This window comes from Eleutherodactylus coqui, chromosome 3 (genome assembly GCF_035609145.1).
Source record: "Eleutherodactylus coqui strain aEleCoq1 chromosome 3, aEleCoq1.hap1, whole genome shotgun sequence".
NCBI lineage: Eukaryota > Metazoa > Chordata > Amphibia > Anura > Eleutherodactylidae > Eleutherodactylus > Eleutherodactylus coqui.
The window spans coordinates 314,724,419-314,745,861 of NC_089839.1; the positions used below are offsets into that span (position 1 = coordinate 314,724,419).

At 52.7% G+C, this 21,443-nt stretch overlaps 1 protein-coding gene across 1 annotated transcript in view; it reads left to right on the plus strand.

The window, feature by feature from the left end:
* TESK2 (testis associated actin remodelling kinase 2) overlaps positions 1–20,860 on the plus strand; it is a 56,410-nt gene extending 35,550 nt beyond the window's left edge. The window contains 7 exon segments of the mRNA XM_066597978.1: positions 5,744–5,826; positions 8,480–8,564; positions 13,095–13,178; positions 13,886–13,972; positions 15,113–15,254; positions 17,157–18,013; positions 18,016–20,860. Coding sequence (XP_066454075.1) covers positions 5,744–5,826; positions 8,480–8,564; positions 13,095–13,178; positions 13,886–13,972; positions 15,113–15,254; positions 17,157–18,013; positions 18,016–18,153 — 1,476 coding nt within the window. The 3' untranslated portion in view covers positions 18,154–20,860.
* Positions 20,861–21,443: the final 583 nt, after the last annotated feature.

Genomic DNA, 21,443 nt, shown 5'->3' on the forward strand with positions numbered 1-21,443 from the left:
ACTCTCCCCAGGTTTACCTGCCCCCTCCCCCCGCCTAATGCGGGCGACAATCCCCCCATTAACTACACCGCGACAAACCTAAGGGAGGGAGGGATGCTGCTTCCTGTCTAGATGATGATGGCCCACATCTCTGCACCTCCATATCTCACTGCTGCTCCTCTCAGCCTGCTCCTCTGGACCAATCACCAGCCACTGTCAGGCCACCTGATTCTGCCTGATGACCACAGGCATTTCCCGCCATTTTTCTTCAGCCAATCATTAGCTGCTGCCAACCAGTCCATCACTGGGCAGAACTCACTCTGTGCCATCTCATCTGACCCAGTAATGACCTTTGTAACATATCATGGTTAACCAGAAAACCTCCTCCATAGAAGGTGACATATCATCCATCCATCATGTACATAAAGCTCCCAGATCCCATGAGGCTCCATAGAAGGTGACATATCATCCATCCATCATGTACATAAAGCTCCCAGATCCCATGAGGCTCCATAGAAGGTGACATATCATCCATCCATCATGTTCATAAAGCTCCCAGATCCCATGAGGCTTCATAGAAGGTGACATATCATCCATCCATCATGTACATAAAGCTCCCAGATCCCATGAGGCTCCATAGAGGGTGACATATCATCCATCCATAATGTACATAAAGCTCCCAGATCCCATGAGGCTCCATAGAGAGTGACATATCATCCATCCATCCATCATGTACATAAAGCTCCCAGATCCCATGAGGCTCCATAGAAGGTGACATATCATCCAACCTTCATGTACATAAAGCTCCCAGATCCCATGAGGCTCCATAGAAGGTGACATATCATCCATCCATCATGTACATAAAGCTCCCAGATCCCATGAGGCTCCATAGAAGGTAACATATCATCCAACCTTCATGTACATAAAGCTCCCAGATCCCATGAGGCTCCATAGAAGGTGACATATCATCCATCCATAATGTACATAAAGCTCCCAGATCCCATGAGGCTCCATAGAAGGTGACATATCATCCATCCATCATGTACATAAAGCTCCCAGATCCCATGAGGCTCCATAGAGGGTGACATATCATCCAACCTTCATGTACATAAAGCTCCCAGATCCCATGAGGCTCCATAGAAGGTGACATATCATCCATCCATCATGTACATAAAGCTCCCAGATCCCATGAGGCTCCATAGAAGGTGACATATCATCCAACCTTCATGTACATAAAGCTCCCAGATCCCATGAGGCTCCATAGAAGGTGACATATCATCCATCCATCATGTACATAAAGCTCCCAGATCCCATGAGGCTCCATAGAAGGTGACATATCATCCATCCATCATGTACATAAAGCTCCCAGATCCCATGAGGCTCCATAGAGGGTGACATATCATTCATCCATCATGTACATAAAGCTCCCAGATCCCATGAGGCTCCATAGAGAGTGACATATCATTCATCCATCCATAATGTACATAAAGCTCCCAGATCCCATGAGGCTCCATAGAAGGTGACATATCATCCATCCATCATGTACATAAAGCTCCCAGATCCCATGAGGCTCCATAGAGGGTGACATATCATCCAACCTTCATGTACATAAAGCTCCCAGATCCCATGAGGCTCCATAGAAGGTGACATATCATCCATCCATCATGTACATAAAGCTCCCAGATCCCATGAGGCTCCATAGAAGGTGACATATCATCCAACCTTCATGTACATAAAGCTCCCAGATCCCATGAGGCTCCATAGAAGGTGACATATCATCCATCCATCATGTACATAAAGCTCCCAGATCCCATGAGGCTCCATAGAAGGTGACATATCATCCATCCATCATGTACATAAAGCTCCCAGATCCCATGAGGCTCCATAGAGGGTGACATATCATCCATCCATCATGTACATAAAGCTCCCAGATCCCATGAGGCTCCATAGAGGGTGACATATCATCCATCCATAATGTACATAAAGCTCCCAGATCCCATGAGGCTCCATAGAGGGTGACATATCATCCATCCATCATGTACATAAAGCTCCCAGATCCCATGAGGCTCCATAGAAGGTGACATATCATCCATCCATCATGTACATAAAGCTCCCAGATCCCATGAGGCTCCATAGAGGGTGACATATCATCCATCCATCATGTACATAAAGCTCCCAGATCCCATGAGGCTCCATAGAAGGTGACATATCATCCAACCTTCATGTACATAAAGCTCCCAGTTCCCATGAGGCTCCATAGAAGGTGACATATCATCCATCCATCATGTACATAAAGCTCCCAGATCCCATGAGGCTCCATAGAGGGTGACATATCATCCATCCATCATGTACATAAAGCTCCCAGATCCCATGAGGCTCCATAGAAGGTGACATATCATCCATCCATCATGTAGATAAAGCTCCCAGATCCCATGAGGCTCCATAGAAGGTGACATATCATCCAACCTTCATGTACATAAAGCTCCCAGTTCCCATGAGGCTCCATAGAAGGTGACATATCATCCATCCATAATGTACATAAAGCTCCCAGATCCCATGAGGCTCCATTGAGGGTGACATATCATCCAACCGTCATGTACATAAAGCTCCCAGATCCCATGAGGCTCCATAGAAGGTGACATATCATCCATCATGTACATAAAGCTCCCAGATCCCATGAGGCTCCATACAGGGTGACATATCATCCATCCATCATGTACATAAAGCTCCCAGATCCCATGAGGCTCCATAGAAGGTGACATATCATCCATCCATCATGTACATAAAGCTCCCAGATCCCATGAGGCTTTCCCCCTTAACTGTCCCTCAAGCCTTACAGGAGAAATTGGGTTAATCCCTTTGCTTTTATGTGCTTTACATCACAGGGATTGTGCCCACAGCCCGCTATTATCAGAACTTGTCTGCTTACTTGGCCGAATAGCAAGTGCAGCTCTGGAGTGACCCCAGCAGCAGAGTAGTGAGTGCAGCTGTAGAGTATAATACAGGATAAGTAATGTATGTACACAGTGACCCCACCAGCCGAATAGTGAGTGCAGCTCTGGAGTAGAATACAGGATGTAACTCAGGATCAGACAGGATAAGTAATGTATGTACACAGTGACTCCACCAGCAGAATTGTGAGTGCAGCTCCGGAGTATAATATAGGCTGTAACTCAGGATCAGTAATGTATGTACACAGTGACTCCACCAGCAGCAGAATAGTGAGTGCAGCTCTGGAGTAAAATACAGGATGTAACTCAGGGCCAGTACAGCATAAGTAATGTATGTACACAGTGACTCCACCAGCAGAATAGTGAGTGCAGCTCTGGGGTATAATACAGGATGGAACTCAGGATCAGTACAGGATAAGTAATGTATGTACACGGTGACTCCACCAGCAGAATAGTGAGTGCAGCTCTGGAGTATAATACAGGATGGAACTCAGGACCAGTACAGGATAAGTAATGTATATACACAGTGACTCCACCAGCAGAATAGTGAGTGCAGCTCTGGGGTATAATACAGGATGGAACTCAGGAGCAGTATAGGAGAAGTAATGTATGTACACAGTGACTCCACCAGCAGAATAGTGAGTGCAGCTCTGGAGCTCAGTTTGGATGGGTAATGCTCCTGTGTGGACTGTGACGGTGTATTCCTGCAGTTGGCGCTCTGGTATTTTGTTCTCAGCAGTTCAATAATTGGATGTTCCATTCTCGGTCAGACAGTTTAATGTTCCGCCTGGCGGTGTGCAGCGGTCCTACATAGGGGTGTCTGTATTGCAGCACCTAACAATCTGAACGCTGAGCGCATGAATCTGAGGGCGGTGAGGACCGTTTACACGCCACGTCTGACACGGTATGGATGGTGGTGACCGCCATCACAGACCCTGGAAGGTGTAGAGGCTGCCATTGCTGTGTACTGGATATTCCTATCTTCCCCTCTCTCTTTGTAATGCCTGTCAGTCTTCACTGCTCTATCATATTGTATTCTTGAATCAGGATGAACAGGAGGTTCATCAATATAATATCAGAGATGGCGCTGCGTCCGACTGACCGCCGGCAGTTCAGATCCTCTGCTCCGCTTTATAGGCATGATAAAAATTCTCTTTACCTGTATCCACCACTCGGGGGCGCTCCCCGTATACAGATATACTGATCCTGCGTAGGCCAGACTGTTTCCACTGCTCCTCTTAGTGGTGCTTAACCCCTTAATGACGCAGACTATATTGGGGACAAGCGCGTGACTTCTGGGGAGATTTCATCTCCACTTCCCAATTGCCATAGCTTGTATATTTACCGTTGGCATGGCCGCGGGAGGGATGCGGTTTGTGTGGCGTGCGGTAGTTTTTATTGCTGGCGATCCTGGGATTATTCTGATCGTCAGATCCGAGGCGGGAAGGAATCCTCTTTTAATGAGGAAAATTGCGTTCTACCTCCTTGGGGTTTTTGCGCTGCCTGTGATTGGTCACAGCACTCGGCCAATCACAGGCAGAGCTCGGGCATTCATTGGATTCATTTTAAATCCCTGGCTGTTGTAAACTTCATTACAATGCCGGGGACCGAGCGGCTAGACTGTCTGAGCCCGGCAGCGGGGACCAAGCGGATAGACTGCCTGAGCCCGGCAGCGGCGGAGAGGTGAGTGTATATATATTTTACTGCAGCTAGGGATGATTTTCAGGGAAGGGCTGATATTTAAAGCCTTTCCCCGAAAATTACTGTAGGGGTGCTGGCAGGCCATTGCTTTCAGTGGGGCCGCCCAGCAGTGGTGCATGGGACCCTCACTCGAGTATAAGCTGCGGGGGGGTTCAGCATAAAAATGTGCCTCTACAGTCGCCTTCCACTGGAGTATACGCGGTGTCTTAGTTTTCTGCTTGAGCTGCAGTTTGTACGGTTACCGTTTTGGGGCACATGCAGCTTTTTTGATCACTTTTATTTTCTTTTTTTGGTAGACGAAATGAACCAAGAAAGCTTTTTTCGTCTGTGTTTTTTTAAGGTAGTGTTTGCCGTTGAGGCTAACAAGTGTCAGTTTATTGTACGGGTCGTTACGGACGTGGCGATGCCAAACCTGGGCTTATTTACGGTGGAGCTTCTGAGCCCGCGCCATTCATGGGACATAAGCTTACAACCATTTGGGGGAACCCCTTCGCAGCTAGCATGTAAACTTCCTGGGTGGGAAAGAGTTAAAGTGACACTTTGCAACTGGCCATCAGCTATGTGAGCAGGGTGAGGATTATATAAAGAACGGTTCTATTCACTGACAGCAAGCATACAATAAATGAGAGCTGCAGAAATAACACTTCCAGAAGTTGGGATGTGTGCCGTATGGCGTTGGGTACTGCATCCCCCCAGGGCCGGGTGACCGGGGCAGAGTCTCCCGAGGCGCCGCATAGCGATGGGGCAGAGTCCCCCGAGGTGCAGCATAGCGATGGGTACCGCGTTCTCTCAGGGGCTGGGTGACCGGGGCAAGGTCCCCCGAGGCGCCGCATAGCAGACGCCCCCTGGTTGAGCACACAGGGTCGGCCTGCAGAGTTCTTGCTTTGTGTTTATTTGGGTGGGAGCCGTTGTCTGTTCCTGGCCCTCACAGTGGTCTGCACCTGGTGGCCCTCACAGTGGTCTGCACCTGGTGGCCCTTCAGGACCGTCTCTGGGTTTTGCCGCCTCAGCTTCTTTCCTGGGATTGTGCTCCTTGCATTAGTGGATGTTAAGCTGCCGCATTAACCCCTTGGTGGCCGGGCAGCTTATGACGGGCTCCGTTTTCTCTTACAGAACTGTCTCATCAAGAGCGAGGAGGGCGGATACTCGGCCGTGGTGGCGGATTTCGGGTTGGCGGAAAAAATTCCAGATTACAGGTAAGTTGATGGTGACCGGATGAACCTGCAGCCGCCGCACACCCGGCAATTACGGTAATCATCAGGTCCGGAGCGGAGAGGCCATTATTACAGCGTTCCTCTGCCCACATGACTTCTGCTCCGCGCTTCAGGCACTTGCAGTCAATCTCTAGGGATGAGTCACTTGCTTTACTGAAGCTCGGTCACATCCAGAGCTGCCGGCATCGTGTCTTGTGCTCCGGTCACATCCAGAGCTGCCGGCATCGTGTCTTGTGCTCCGGTCACATCCAGAGCTGCCGGCATCGTGTCTTGTGCTCCGGTCACATCCAGAGCTGCCGGCATCGTGTCTTGTGCTCCGGTCACATCCAGAGCTGCCGGCATCGTGTCTTGTGCTCCGGTCACATCCAGAGCTGCCGGCATCGTGTCTTGTGCTCCGGTCACATCCAGAGCTGCCGGCATCGTGTCTTGTGCTCCGGTCACATCCAGAGCTGCCGGCATCGTGTCTTGTGCTCCGGTCACATCCAGAGCTGCCGGCATCGTGTCTTGTGCTCCGGTCACATCCAGAGCTGCCGGCATCGTGTCTTGTGCTCCGGTCACATCCAGAGCTGCCGGCATCGTGTCTTGTGCTCCGGTCACATCCAGAGCTGCCGGCATCGTGTCTTGTGCTCCGGTCACATCCAGAGCTGCCGGCATCGTGTCTTGTGCTCCGGTCACATCCAGAGCTGCCGGCATCGTGTCTTGTGCTCCGGTCACATCCAGAGCTGCCGGCATCGTGTCTTCTGCTCCGGTCACATCTCTGTTTACTGCAGATAAACTGTGAGCTGTTTTCAGGAGAATTGTGAATGCAGCTCTGGTTGTGTTTGGAGTATAAAGGAGGATGTAACAATCAGGAGCAGACCTAAAGTCAATATCCCCATCGGAACACCTTCCAATCATCCGTTGCCGTCCTGTGGTTGCAGTGGTTGTGCGGTGGGATATGAAGTCTCTGGGGGTTATATCAGTACTGGAGCGTTATATGTGATATCAGCCGCTCCTCTTATATGATGTCTCAGGAGGTTATAAGGCTGGAAATCCCGTGTTTTTTCGGTGCGGCCATTCTGCTGAATTCCGTCCCGTGTGACCCCAGCCTAAGAGGAGCGGCTGATATCAGTCACACACAGGAGGCTACTGGCACTGCTGATATGAGATCTATAGTGGTGACCGGCGGGCAGAGGTGTCTCTTCTTGGTACTCATCTTATTAATGAATGCTACAGCCAACGTCTCCCTAGCCTGAAATAGCTGACAACAGAGAGTAGTAGATTATTCACTTGCAAGTGGAGAGTACATAGTCTTCAGGCGTAGTGCAGCATTTTATGTTCTGATGGACAGATAGTCGTTGGCAGGAAGTTGTGGTCGATTTAGCAACTAAACACATTTTAACTGGCGATATCCGGAGTTTATAGCAGACGTTAGTCCACAGGAGACACAAAGTCCGATCACCCCACACAGAACCTGATAGTGATCGACAGCTTATCCTGTATTATACTCCAGAGCTGCACTCACTATTCTGCTGGTGGAGTCACTGTATACATATATTACTGATCCTGTACTGCTCCTGAGTTACATCCTGTATTATACCCCAGAGCTGCCCTCACTATTCTGCTGGTGGAGTCACTGTGTACATACATTACTTATCCTGTACTGCTCCTGAGTTACATCCTGTATTATACTCCAGAGCTGCACTCACTATTCTGCTGGTGGAGTCACTGTATACATATATTACTGATCCTGTACTGCTCCTGAGTTACATCCTGTATTATACTCCAGAGCTGCACTCACTATTCTGCTGGTGGATTCACTGTGTACATACACTACTTATCCTGTACTGATCCTGAGTTACATCCTGTATTATACTCCAGAGCTGCACTCACTATTCTGCTGGTGGAGTCACTGTGTACATACATTACTTATCCTGTACTGCTCCTGAGTTACATCCTGCATTATACTCCAGAGCTGCACTCACTATTCTGCTGGTGGAGTCACTGTGTACATACATTACTTATCCTGTACTGATCCTGAGTTACATCCAGTATTATACTCCAGAGCTGCACTCACTATTCTGCTGGTGGATTCACTGTGTACATACACTACTTATCCTGTACTGATCCTGAGTTACATCCTGTATTATACTCCAGAGCTGCACTCACTATTCTACTAGTGGAGTCACTATGTACATACATTACTTATCCTGTACTGATCCTGTGTTACATCCTGTATTATCCTCCAGAGCTGCACTCACTATTCTGCTGGTGGAGTCACTGTGTACATACATTACTTATCCTGTACTGCTCCTGAGTTACATCCTGTATTACACTCCAGAGCTGCACTCACTATTCTGCTGGTGGAGTCACTGTGTACATACATTACTTATCCTGTGCTGATCCTCAGTTACATCCTGTATTATACTGCAGAGCTGCACTCACTATTCTGCTGGTGGAGTCACTGTGTACATACTTTACTTATCCTGTACTGCTCCTGAGTTACATCCTGTATTATACCCCAGAGCTGCACTCACTATTCTACTGGTGGAGTCACTGTGTACATACATTACTTATCCTGTATTATACTCCAGAGCTGCACTCGCTGTTCTGCAGCTGCAGAGCTGACCGCCATTATTCTGTGTCTCCCTTGTAGTGGCGGTGGTGAGAAGCTGGCGGTTGTCGGGTCTCCGTATTGGATGGCTCCGGAGGTTCTGCGAGATGAGCCTTACAATGAGAAGGTGAGTGCGCCCTCCGTGTCCCGCCGCCTTCAGGCTCTCGCACGGTCTTGGAATCCTCCTTAGCAGTCAGTGTGACGCAGGAGCTGACACTCTAGAGCTCGCTGTAGGAATGCCGTCTCTTGTTGATGGGTGAGGAGAGATTCTCCCCTTCTCGTCTCGTCCTCTTCTGTCCTTGTTGCGCCAGATTTTCAGGTCATGGGTCTGAAGCGATCACCTACCTGCCACCTACCTGGAAGGTGGAACCCCTGGACACTCACAGCTGTTGCCATAGTAACTAGCATTGATTTGACATGTCAGAGGGAAATACGTGGAATTCCTCCGGAGTGGGATAGACCCGCGGCGCCGGCCGCTCCATCACCGGTGGTAGATAATTAACCCGCTTATAATCTGTGGGCTCGTACAAAGGGAAGCGGCTGCACAGTGTAAACATGGCGTACTGCCACCGCCGCCGCCCCGGGGGGTAGCGCCTCACATCCGCCCGCTGCGACTCATGGAGGCGTTAGTCAGCCCGGCACTAGCTGATCATGTGATGCAGGCAGATATTCTCGTGCCCGTCCTCACATGGACTGGACCAATATTAAAGGGGCCGTGCAGCTTACTGACACCCTGCTTTCTGCTTCCTGTCAGTGAATGGAGACTGAAGATGTTACACGTGGATTTTACTGTCGATTTCTGCAAAGGGCGAGCGTGTGAATAACCCTAATATTGGGCATGAATGAGGTCTCCACCGATCGGACAGGAATGGGGCCGAACATTATAAATGGCGTTGTTGGCGTGCGATTGTAAAGCGCCCAGACGGTGGGAGCCGCGGATGTGCAGCAGCTTCTAGTTGAGATGTTCGGACGTGGATGCGATTTAAGTACCCGGATTGTCGTCGTTGGATGCCGCCGCGATCTATTTTTATCGCATGTAACTAAAAAGCGTGCAGAACCTTTAATTGGGTCTCATCGGGGTTTTTTTTTTTTCACGCACGTAAAAATCGGGTGCAAAATGGATGAAAGACGAGCAAAAACCGCGGTCTGACCTATCAGGACCGTTCACGAGGGCGACCGCGATCTGAGAACAAATGGTCCGGCTCTCCTCTGTGATTTATTTTTTTCATGCGCAATTTCCCTCCATTTTTTTCTCGCGGCCGGAGCCCCTTAATTTTTCCTACGGATCCCATAATTCTATGCATTGAACACGGATCACACTCGCGTCATGTGACGGCGGGCGGTTCTTAAGCGCACTCGTTGATTTGAATGGGTGATTTTCCATCCGAGTGAAGCCCCCCACTGGGTGAAGGTGTTCTGTTTCCTCGCAGTCCGATAACGCTGATAACTGGGAGTAAAACGGGTGATTCACGTGAAATCGGCTGCGCTGAATCCGAAGTCCCAATTCGCCTCGGCCGTCCGGGTCCTCAGTTATAGGGCAGCTGCAGTTTGGCGACAGCTCGGTGGATGATCCCACATACTGATGCATGGCTGCATTATAACTGCTGCACCATTACCTGCATGCTGCCTTCCAGCACCTCAGCAACACCTCCTGGCAGCTGCGGCTCCCTGCAGCATCTGAGCGTGTCGGGCAGCTGATGTCAGCAGTTACTAGGCCTATATAATGCCAGGCGCAGGCTTCTAGCTGACCATACGGTGCTCTTATATCGCTAGTATGTCTGCTTCAGCCTACAGATGAGCCGGCGGCGCCCCTAACCATCCAGTCTGCTGCATTTGTGGTGGATACACTGCATGGCTTCAGCGCAAAAACCTGACAAGGAGTGAAGATCGCGTACAAGGATTATGTAGGCTGTAGTTGTAGATCAAGACAAAAGCCGGGCGCCTGACATCCGCCGCACCATGTACCGCTCCGGCTGCACACAGCGGCTCCATGGCCAGAGGACGGCAATGCCGCTTGCGGTGCCTATGATTTGGCGCAAATTGAAAGATCCTCAGCGGACGGCTATTTCTACACGACCAATAGTGCTGGATCTTCAAATGAGAACAAGTCAAAATAGTTTCTCCTGCTTGTGAGTCTGAAGCCCCGTGACACTGGGATTACAGGGTTAATACCGCCTGCGTCTCGTGCCTCTGGAAGGGACAGTTCTGATGGGGATCATGAGGATGACGCATGTTATGAAGCAGAATCTGAACAGGGCGACCCCCGCCTGCGGAGGCGATCTGAACAGGGCGACCCCCGCCTGCGGAGGCGATCTGAACAGGGCGACCCCCGCCTGCGGAGGCGATCTGAACAGGGCGACCCCCGCCTGCGGAGGCGATCTGAACAGGGCGACCCCCGCCTGCGGAGGCGATCTGAACAGGGCGACCCCCGCCTGCGGAGGCGATCTGAACAGGGCGACCCCCGCCTGCGGAGGCGATCTGAACAGGGCGACCCCCGCCTGCGGAGGCGATCTGAACAGGGCGACCCCCGCCTGCGGAGGCGATCTGAACAGGGCGACCCCCGCCTGCGGAGGCGATCTGAACAGGGCGACCCCCGCCTGCGGAGGCGATCTGAACAGGGCGACCCCCGCCTGCGGAGGCGATCTGAACAGGGCGACCCCCCCCCGCCGATCTAAATGCTCTAGCGAGAGACCGGTCTTTATCAGAACCGAAGTCTGAACTGTTGGCCCCCAGATTACAGGGATGGAATTTACTACAAAGATGGACACCTTCACACTTTCATGATCGTCATGTGGAATTAGCCTCGTATTCCAAGCTGGATATGCCTTGTTTCGGGGCTGTCGTGACCGGCCTAACGCTGGAGCTGGATGGTGACTCCGTGCCGGAGCCGTGGAGGGCTATAGACTCTGCTGAAGCCTGAAAGCTGCACGACGGCAACCAACGGCCTTCTGTCCCCGACGCTCATCCTGCGGGAATGAAAGGGAGCTGCGGGCTACTAGAACTCCTTGTGAGGCTGATCATCTGTTCAAAGCCTAAGTGGCCCATTTGGGGTGGCCTGCAGGTTGTGGCCCCCCTGTTGGGTCTACAGATGGGGTACACAACACACACGTGCCTCCTGTGCCTATGGAACAGTCATGATGACTGCAGTCACTACAAAGTGGCGCAGCGGCCGTCCGGAGCCGAGCGCACTGCCGGCAGATACAATGTAGCATGCATCACTGGTTGATCCCATGAAGGAGCACCTCCCACCGCTTCACATGAAGCCGGGCCTGATGGGAAACTGTCGTGGCTACGGATCAGAATATGGCCGCACTTTGGGTCTTTCCACATTTGTCCTTCAAACTAAAAGCAGGAGTTTTTTGTTGGTCATGGAATCCGCAAATTAATGCGTGATGCATTCAGATTCAAACTGCGCCCTCGCCGCTTGGAAGCGTGTGCTGGCTGTGCAAAACCTTCTTGGCAACCATCGGGCCGACAACCGCGCTGAACTTGTAAGCCGCATGTTAGCAGCGGATCGGTAACGGCCGAGTGTCACTCATGTCTGACATTCTCATCTGGTGTGTTGGGTGCCATGATGATGACGGCGGGGACAGACGCCACCATGGAAGAAAGACATCCAGGCCCCCTGAACCCAACATGATGGCCGCTCCTGCTGGCTCAGCCCTTGTGAACAGTCTGCGTTGTGGAACGTCTTATTTCCAGGTCTGTTAGTGTGAAGACGTCTCTGTAATCTCTCCGGTGTGAAGTACAGTCTAGTTCTGTCCGGCGGCCGGATAACCAACATGAGATTCATTTCTCGCATCTGTATGAACGGCCTATGATACGTGTAGAACTGACCCCGACCGGTGGAGGCGACCTCCGACTGCAGACCCCGGCCGGCGGAGGCGACCACCTCCGACTGCAGACCCCGGCCGGCGGAGGCGACCACCTCCGACTGCAGACCCCGGCCGGCGGAGGCGACCACCTCCGACTGCAGACCCCGGCCGGCGGAGGCGACCACCTCCGACTGCAGACCCCGGCCGGCGGAGGCGACCTCCTCCGACTGCAGACCCCGGCCGGCGGAGGCGACCTCCTCCGACTGCAGACCCCGGCCGGCGGAGGCGACCTCCTCCGCCTGCAGACCCCGGCCGGCGGAGGCGACCTCCTCCGCCTGCAGACCCCGGCCGGCGGAGGCGACCTCCTCCGCCTGCAGACCCCGGCCGGCGGAGGCGACCTCCTCCGCCTGCAGACCCCGGCCGGCGGAGGCGACCTCCTCCGCCTGCAGACCCCGGCCGGCGGAGGCGACCTCCTCCGCCTGCAGACCCCGGCCGGCGGAGGCGACCTCCTCCGCCTGCAGACCCCGGCCGGCGGAGGCGACCTCCTCCGCCTGCAGACCCCGGCCGGCGGAGGCCGCACACATGGGATGCAACAAGTATCAGACAACCGTTTTCATTCTGTGATCCAGTGTAACCGCCTGTGTGAATACGGCCGAAGGGTTCGCTCATAGAGACGCTGACATAGTGTAACAAACCTGCATATGTGTGACGTGTGTGACTCCCCTGCTGAGGGTACATCAGTGCCTTCTACATGGGGTCCGTAGAGCTGCGGCTTGGGGTGTGACATGAATCAGGGAAGCATTGTGCGCTAATTTTCTATGTAACTTCCTCTCCTCCCGCAGGCCGACGTCTTCTCCTACGGAATCATCCTGTGTGAGATCATCGCCCGGATTCAGGCGGACCCGGATTACCTGCCGCGCACCGAGGTGAGGTCCGATGCAGCAGGGGTCGTATATAACCTGTAACTAGCACAGCCCATAACCGCCGCAGCCCAGATCCCTGAAGCAGAGAATGGGAGTGTCTCTGGCCCCGCCCACATGCCATGTGACAAATGTATTTTTATGGCCACCCAATAAATGCGGTGATGGGAATGTTTGTCATTGTTATCGCTGTATCCATAGTAACAAAATACTGATCAATACTAAAGAAATGCCTTCAGTCTGAGGACAAGAGTGCCCCCTGCCGGCCACAGGGGAAGTGCAGGGCAGCTCAGCTATAGCTGGTTGTGGGCATACAGAAGCCCCTGTAGCGCAGCTCTGGGGGCATCCAGGCAACGCTTTATAAGCGATGGTTACCAACCGCCCCGTAGTCTGCTGATTGGTCGGTCAGCGGCTGTTAGTATATAGCTATATCCGCTCTGCCCTCCGTCCGCAGAGTATTGGCCACCAGAAACGGGGAAGGAGGTTTCCCAGATTGTTCTCCTGTCTCCCAAATAACTCCTGCCTGTAACCGGAGCGTATTAGGGAGTCGCTCACAGTGCAATTCCCTAAATGCTGGATGAAGTCGGACACTCATAAAAAAGAACTCGAAATGCAGAATAACACCCCCCCCCCCTACCCCAAAGATGGGGACCAGAACCCCGACTCTGCGGCGCAGCACTGCTGGGTCTGACACATCTCTCTCTTTTACCTAGAACTTTGGCCTGGACTATGACAGTTTCCAGCACATGGTCGGCGACTGCCCTCAGGACTTCCTCCAGCTCACCTTCAACTGCTGCAATGTGAGTAACCCTCCCTCCCCAGTGCTGTCAGAAGGGCTGGACCAAGATGGCGCCCCCTGTTCGTATGGCCTATAAAGGCGTGTGAACGTCATAGGTTGGGGGTCTCCCTCCCAGAGCGGACCTGCTGCCATCCTGTAACACTGCGTTGTTTCTGGGCGCTGTAGGGCAAACATTGGGCTGGCTGCCGCTTTTCTTGGAAGACCCCTTTTGGGTGCTTCATGCGTGAAGAATCGGCAGCTTCTCCGCATCGGTTAGATGTTTGGATTGGGTTGCAGATCCACAGCTGATTTCCACCTGCATGTAACTCCTCCGAACACCGAGCGCAGCGCGCACCATAACGCGGCAGCCCCTACTGAGCGCCGCCATTGTTTCCTGGTGACAGGCTGCCCCCAGGCGCTGCGCTCGGAGGTGAGGAGTGTTACGCACAGCAGTGCTGCAGATTCCGACGCGCCCTCCATGTGCAAAACTGCGGGAAAACTCACGACATTTCCTCCTTTTCAGTCAGCTTAAAAAACCTTGTTGGCTCGCGGGCTTCCCGTCAGGGGTAAGTGCTCAGCGGTCCTCATAGGGGGTGAAGCGCTGAGCAAGAAGCGGACGGGGAACCTGCGATCCAGCGGCTAGTCTCTGTGTAAACGCTCTGCACGAGCGCCGATGACCTTAGCGGTGACCTCCAGCGCCCGGCGTGTAAAAGGGCCATTACAGTTGTAGCATCTAAAAAGTAGTAAGAGCAACAATGTAATCAGCGAGTCTGAGCTCTTACTGCTGTAGCAGAGCTGCGCGGACCGGTGGGCCTCATTCACACGTCCGCCCTGCAATCCCAGAAACAAAAAACAGACGCCAAACTGAAGCGAGCGGAAATGAGGGATCAGTTGGAGCGATCCCCAACAACGGACGCCTCAGCCGGCGTGTAAAACTTCGGCGTCACTCTGTTTGGGTCCATGAAGCCCAGATGTGGGCGGCGCCTTAGTGCGGATGCGTTGGTTCTCTTCTCGCCGCAGTCACATGGCTTCTGTGGAATTCATGTACAATGAGCGCACCTCGTCCCACAACTGCGCCATTTTACAGGATTCTTTCCACATTCGCAGTAATGATAGTCGCGGCGAGGCTCATCAGTAATGGATGTGTTGATGCTTTCGGCAGATGGACCCAACGCTCCGTCCGTCCTTCGTGGACATCGTCAAGCAGTCGGAGCAAATCCTACAGCGTTTGAGAAAGGAGGAGGCTGAAAACGAGCGACTGCCCAGCAAGCCTGAGGTCAACGAGACGAAATCCCTGCCGAAAGGTGAGTCCTTGCTGCCGCCACGGCTCATGTGCTCAACTCACCCAATGCATCAGTCCAGCTCACCTCACAGCAAGCAGTGATCTTAACCCCTTCATGCCCCAGGACATGGTGGTGCAGGGCTTGTTTGGATCAGGAGCCCACCCCACTTCAAACATGGTGGGCGCTGGCTGTCTGACAGCTGACACCCCCGTAACAAGCGCAGTCAGCCCGAACACTGATCACTGCTGTTACTCCTTTATATTCTGACAGGAGTGTTTAATTGGCCCAATCGGTATATGGGGGTCTTGAGCGGACCCCTGTAATGAGATTGTGAGGTGCTGTTCAGTTGCCATGGCAGTCTGGGGCTTTCAGTAGACCCCCAGGGCTACCATGGGTGAATGTGATATAAAGCAATGCTATGGTGATAAAATGATTGCAAGTTCGATTCCCGTGTGGAGAAAAAATGTCCCGATACGTTAAAAAAGCTTTATTATAAGAAAAAATAAAAAGGAATACGTTTTTAAAAAATAAATAAAAAAAACAACTTTCTCACATTTAGGGCTCCTGCCCACGGCCGTGACCGGCTCTGCAAGCGGAATACCACAGCGGAGTCCGTCACAGCTCCCCCCCCCCCCCAAAGACCCCATACTTTCTTCCGGATCCGCTGTGCAGCTCCCGCAATGACGCACCAGTACAGCGCATGACGCTCCGGTGGTGGGCGGGGCCGCGTATTCACACTATGGTTCTGCTGTGCTGCAGCCGGGGTATCGCATGGCGGCCGGCTTCCATTGACTGCGTCCGTGCGTATTCCCGCAGCAAATAGGACGTGCCACGGGTAATTTCATGCTGCGGAATTCCACAGCGTGAAGATTGCAGTATTGGACGGCGGCAGTCACATATATAAAGTATGTGTATATATGTGCATAGAAGAGCCTTAACCCCTTCCTGACTGCTGGCCTAGTAAAAAAACAAAACTGTTCTAAGTCGTCATGTAAAAAGAACTCTCCCCCTCCGTGTTACTGCGTCTATAAAGTCCAGTTTACGTAAATACTAGGTTAGTGACCCCGCATGGCGACTGCTGTAAGGGAATAGACACAACGCCAGAATTGCGCTTTCTTTGGTCATCTTGTCACCAAGAAAAAAATTGAATAGAATGTGATCAAAAATCCTCTCTGTACCCCAAAATGGTAAACGAGAGGCGCCCCTCCAGAAAGGGGGTAACTGGGGGTATTTGCCATTATATAGCGTGTTGATTGGTATTATGGCGCCCCTCGTGTCGCTACGAAGACATAAAAGTTTCAGGATAATTTGTAAGCGCAAATATCAGAATTGCGGGCTGTGCCCCGACGCAGGGCATCACTGAGACTCGGGCACAGAGGGGTTAAATAGAAGCACTGAAAAATACAACGTGTTCCGCAAAACACAGGCGGCCGTCCGACCGGGAAATAGGAGCGTTCTCATTTGTAAAGTGAAGAGGAAAAACCAAAAAGATATGGGGGGTAATTAACTCTTTCCAATCCAGTGTCCCTTATATTGGGTGGCAAAAGGCGTTGTGGAATACTTGGGATCACTGAAATGACCCCTCGGGGTTTTCACTACGCAGGAGAGGGGGGGGGGGGGGGGCGCCATCGCCGCTCTCCTCTGTATGGTGTTAGAGATATGTCGGACCTCGTCCTAAAGCGCGGCTATGCAGGGAAGTCTCCATGTCTAACGAGGTCCGACACTAGATTGGAAAGGGTTAAACGTGCTGGGGGATTTAAGACGCACCTACTGAACGACTCCTTGACGTGTCCCCATCACAGAACGCGGAGGTAACCTATAACTCCTCCCACTGCGGCGACCAGATCGCATCTTGTACTTTTTTTCCTTCTACTCGCTGATTATGAACGGTGTCTGAGAATGTTTCTGTTCCCCTCCCCCCAGGGTCCAGCGAGAAAAGCCAAGGGGTCAAGCGGCTCATCACCATCCCGCAAGATGACAAGATCCCGCAGAAGTCGCCGCGTCCCCGGCGGAATATCACGCTCTCCCGGAGTCAGTCTGATGTGTTTGCCCGGAAACCTCTGCGCAAAGTAAATGTGCAGGACCCCTTTTATACCCCCAGCCGGGGGCAGCTGCGCAAGGTGAACCCTTTCAATGCCAGGGAGGACTTAAAGGGAGGGAAGATTAAATTCTTCGACATGCCCAGCAAGTCGGTCATCTCCCATGTCTTTGACTTGCACTCCCCCAAGATGGCGGGGGGTCAGACCGCGGGGCTGGTGCGGCAGCCATTTAGCCAGGACACTGTGGACTATTGCTACGTACCCAAGAGGCGCTGCAGGTCTCTGCCCGTCTCTCCAGAACTCCTGAAAAGAGACTGCACCACCTCTCCGACTCTCTCTGCCACTGTGGGCAAGTGTGACCCTGCGCAGCTGAACAGCGAGGTGCGGGCGAGGCTCCTCTGTAACGTCAAATACGGAGTAACAGAAATTCCGCCCTATAAGCCCAAGTCTCCAGTCCCCGACTGTCCGCAGACCGAGGAGATGGACTGTACGGATGGGACTGGCGCCCCGGACGAGTACTGTACCCGGCTGCTGGTCAGCAACAGGAAGCCCGCTGAGAGCCCCCAGACCCCCACCCACTGCCTCCCCCCGGACGAGCGCTCGCTGGGCCTCAGCTCCGAGGCCATGGAAATAGAGGACGAACTGAATGACAACCAGCTGAGCTGCAGCCCCCCGGCGCCGTTTGGGGGTCTGTCCTTACTGCCCATAGACAGTACAGAGAGCAGGGACTGTCTGTGTGACTCTGTGTCCGGCTGCCGCATCCGCCAGGGGGTGGTGAAGATGTGACCGAATGGTGGTCTCTCCTCCGAACGAGCCGACCTGTCCCGCTGTGTCCCCCCCGAGCTGCGCACCATGCTGTCGGGTTTATGTTCACGTGTTGAGGTCCCCCGCAGTTCACCGACGGCCATTGATCACGCGTCAGTCCAGCGGTGAATCCACCAGCCTCATGTGATCGGTAACGGCACCCAGGGGGGGCTAATATCAGTCTGTGATGCCTTAACCAATTCAGTGCCAGCCCGTATATCGGTACCTGACTTTGTTCTAAACTGTTGATGTAAATAAGCTGGGCGGAGTTTATGATGACTCCTCCCACATCCACCTCAGGGTGACCAGGGCCTCGGACTTAAGATGCAAATTATCATGCAGATGGGAAGGGGCGGCGATGAGAGAAGAAAAACGTAACCCCCCCCCCCCCCTAATTGGTCCGGGTAGTCAGGTTGGGCGCAAGTGAAAAACTGCGGCTAAACGTGATACATAAACCCGCCTCGGGCGCTGGCACAAGATGGCACAGCATGGGGGGCTACAGGGCTCCACCAATAGGGATTAGACCCCCTTAATACCCCTGACAGAAGTCAGCACTTGTTCGGGAGCCCCTCTGCTTAAGGCTTAATGTTGGGGTGATGGATGTGGATCTAAGCACCCGTTCTGCACGGAGCGCCCCTCGGCGTTGGCGGCCGCATCGTCTCTTAAATTAAATCTACATTTCCATTTAAATTTCTGTGGATTCAGCCTCTAGACCGCCCGTCCCCCTCCTGCGTGCCGCCGGGGGACGTTAAAGGGGAAACGCCAGCACTGAGCACCGCTGTCTAATAGAGTTTTGCTATTTTAGATGGACATCTCTATTACTTGCAGTACCGGTCATCACCACTGGGGGCGTCACAGGTTAGGACCAGCTGTGAGTGTGAAGGGTGTAGACTGCAACGCCCGCAAGATATGGCGGATTACGGGTTCTCTTCAGGAAGTCGCAACTTCTGTCCCTTCCCCAGCGACTGCAATATCACCGCGCCGTAATCTGCTGCTCCGAGCAGAAAGCACATCTGTAAGTGCAGCGGTTAGAAGAGGAAGTTCAGCTGCGGTACTGCGGGTGCAACCATCTGCAGAGGACCATGTTCATAGAGGTGGTTGGTGCAGAAGGGCTCGTGTGCGACCATCTGCAGAGGACCATCTTCATAGAGGTGGGCAGTGCAGAGGTGCTCGTGTGCGACCATCTGCAGGGTTGTACACCATAACATAGGAGGCCGTATGGTCATACAGTCCATCAGGACCGTCAGGTGCAATAGTCTGCAGCAGCTGGTAACGCTCCCACCGTGTGTCATGTGACCGGTCTCTGGCGGCCATGTTCAGGCATGGAGAGTGTCTGTGGCTGGAAGCTCTTTGGGCGATTTGCTAACATTGTCTCCTCCGCCGCTCTATGGGAGGCGCGACAACAGTATTAATAGTTAACACATTTGATGCATTCTTGGGTCACCTGTAAATCTGATGGACTAAGAGGCCACGCCCCCTATGCTAAGCCCCGCCCACTGCTTTAAATAGTGCCAGCTAAGTAGCATAAGAATCCAAAAGGCTGCACATTTTTGTGCAAAATTTGTGACTTTTTCCTACTATAAAACTGGGGGAAGTGGCTTGTTAAGGGGTCGTCCAGTTAAAGACGATTGATGCTCCTGAATGGTAGATCAGTGGGGGGTCCAACGCCCACAAACTCCACCATTCCGCTGGTTCCTAGGTTGGTGCATTTAGGCAGGGAGATGATTTCTGCAGGAAGCGCACAGCTCCGTTCTCACTACAGTGGCCAGGCTTGGTATTGCAGGCCACGTCTCCTACTTCAGTGAGCACGGAGCTGTCTCATCCTGTGGCCCTCAGCACTACTGATTGATGGGGGTCCTGAGCGCCAGACCCCTACTGATCTACTGTTGATGACCTTTCTTCAGGATCGACCATCAATAGTTTTCACCTGGACAATCCCTGTAAATCACTGCGGTGGTCCAGAGATGAAAGCGATCCATTGGAAACCTGCTGCCTCGGGGTCTAAACGCAGCAGACAAATGTGCATCTGAGGCGAAGCTGCAGACAAATGCGCTGGTTACATACAGTTCGCTGCCATGCTGGGCCCTTGTCACATTCCCGCCTCCATCGGGGGGCCTGAGCGCTGCTGCTTCTATGTACACGCACGCCCCTCCCCCCACACAGTCACCGCTGATCTCCATCCGCACCTTCCGGTCCCGCTAGATATCGAGCCCCCCCGTAGATTACAATGAATCAAGAGCTGATTATTCGCTTTGCTGACCCCCAATCACAAATCCACGGATCTGATCGCCGCCATCAGCAGGAGGAGCGCAAAACGAGAAAGAAGTGATGAAACGTAACGATGGAGATTTTTGTCCATTTTTTTTTTCTTTGTTTGAAATCTTTTTGCCTCGTTAAACACTAATGAGGATGAGAAATAATGAGCTGCTGCACAACTACAAGTCCCAGCATGCCCTGCCAGCCATGGACGTCAGCTATAAGGACGGGCGGGACGTTTCGGCCGCAGCTCCGCCCACCTGCGACGGTCGTGGAGACACTTGAATCCTGTTTTTTGCACTTAGGGGACGTTTCTATGCAATCGTCGTCGGTTTCTGTTCCTATTTATGAAGGTTTTTTATGTCACTGCCGCGAGGATTCCCCCGTCTATTTATGCTGTCGGTGCTCTCTGTATATATGATGTAATGAGGAACCAAAGAGGAAATGAGATTAACCCCGTCTCCACTCTATTTTTTGTAGTTGTAATTTTCTCATTTTACCTTTCTGATTAAACGGTCTCTAGCAGCCGCCTGCGAGTCGCGCCGTCATTCCATCTGCCAGACTGCGCTGTAGCTTAAAAGGTTGTCCGGTCGTGAACTATTGATGGCCCATCCGCAGGATAAGTCATCAATAGCAGATTAGTGGGAGTCCCTGGCCAGGGACCGCCATAGCTCAGCTGTTTGCCAGGGTACTTGTGCCCTGAGCTGCTCTCCGCAGGAAGCAGACAGCTCCATTCCCACTGCAGAGGCCAGGCTCTGTATTGCTGGCAAAGGTCCCATTCATTTCAATGCCTGCATTACCAAGCCTGGCCACTGCAGTAGGAACGGAGCTCCTGGAGTGCACCAGCCTGGTGAACAGCTGATCCAGGGTGGGGTGTTCCCAAGCAACAAACCCCTGCCAATCCACTATTGAGGCTAAGTCTTCAATAGGCTACAGCCAGCAAACCACTGGGAAGGAGTTTTACTGCCAAAGGCCTATGGGTGCGGGGGTCGTGAAGGGTAACGGTTCTCCTTAGGGAGGGCATCTAGAAGGTGCAAGGAGACTTATTAGGCCAGCCGTGCGCCCCTGGGAAAGATGCAACAAGGCCTCCGGCTCCACGTCTTCAGGCCTT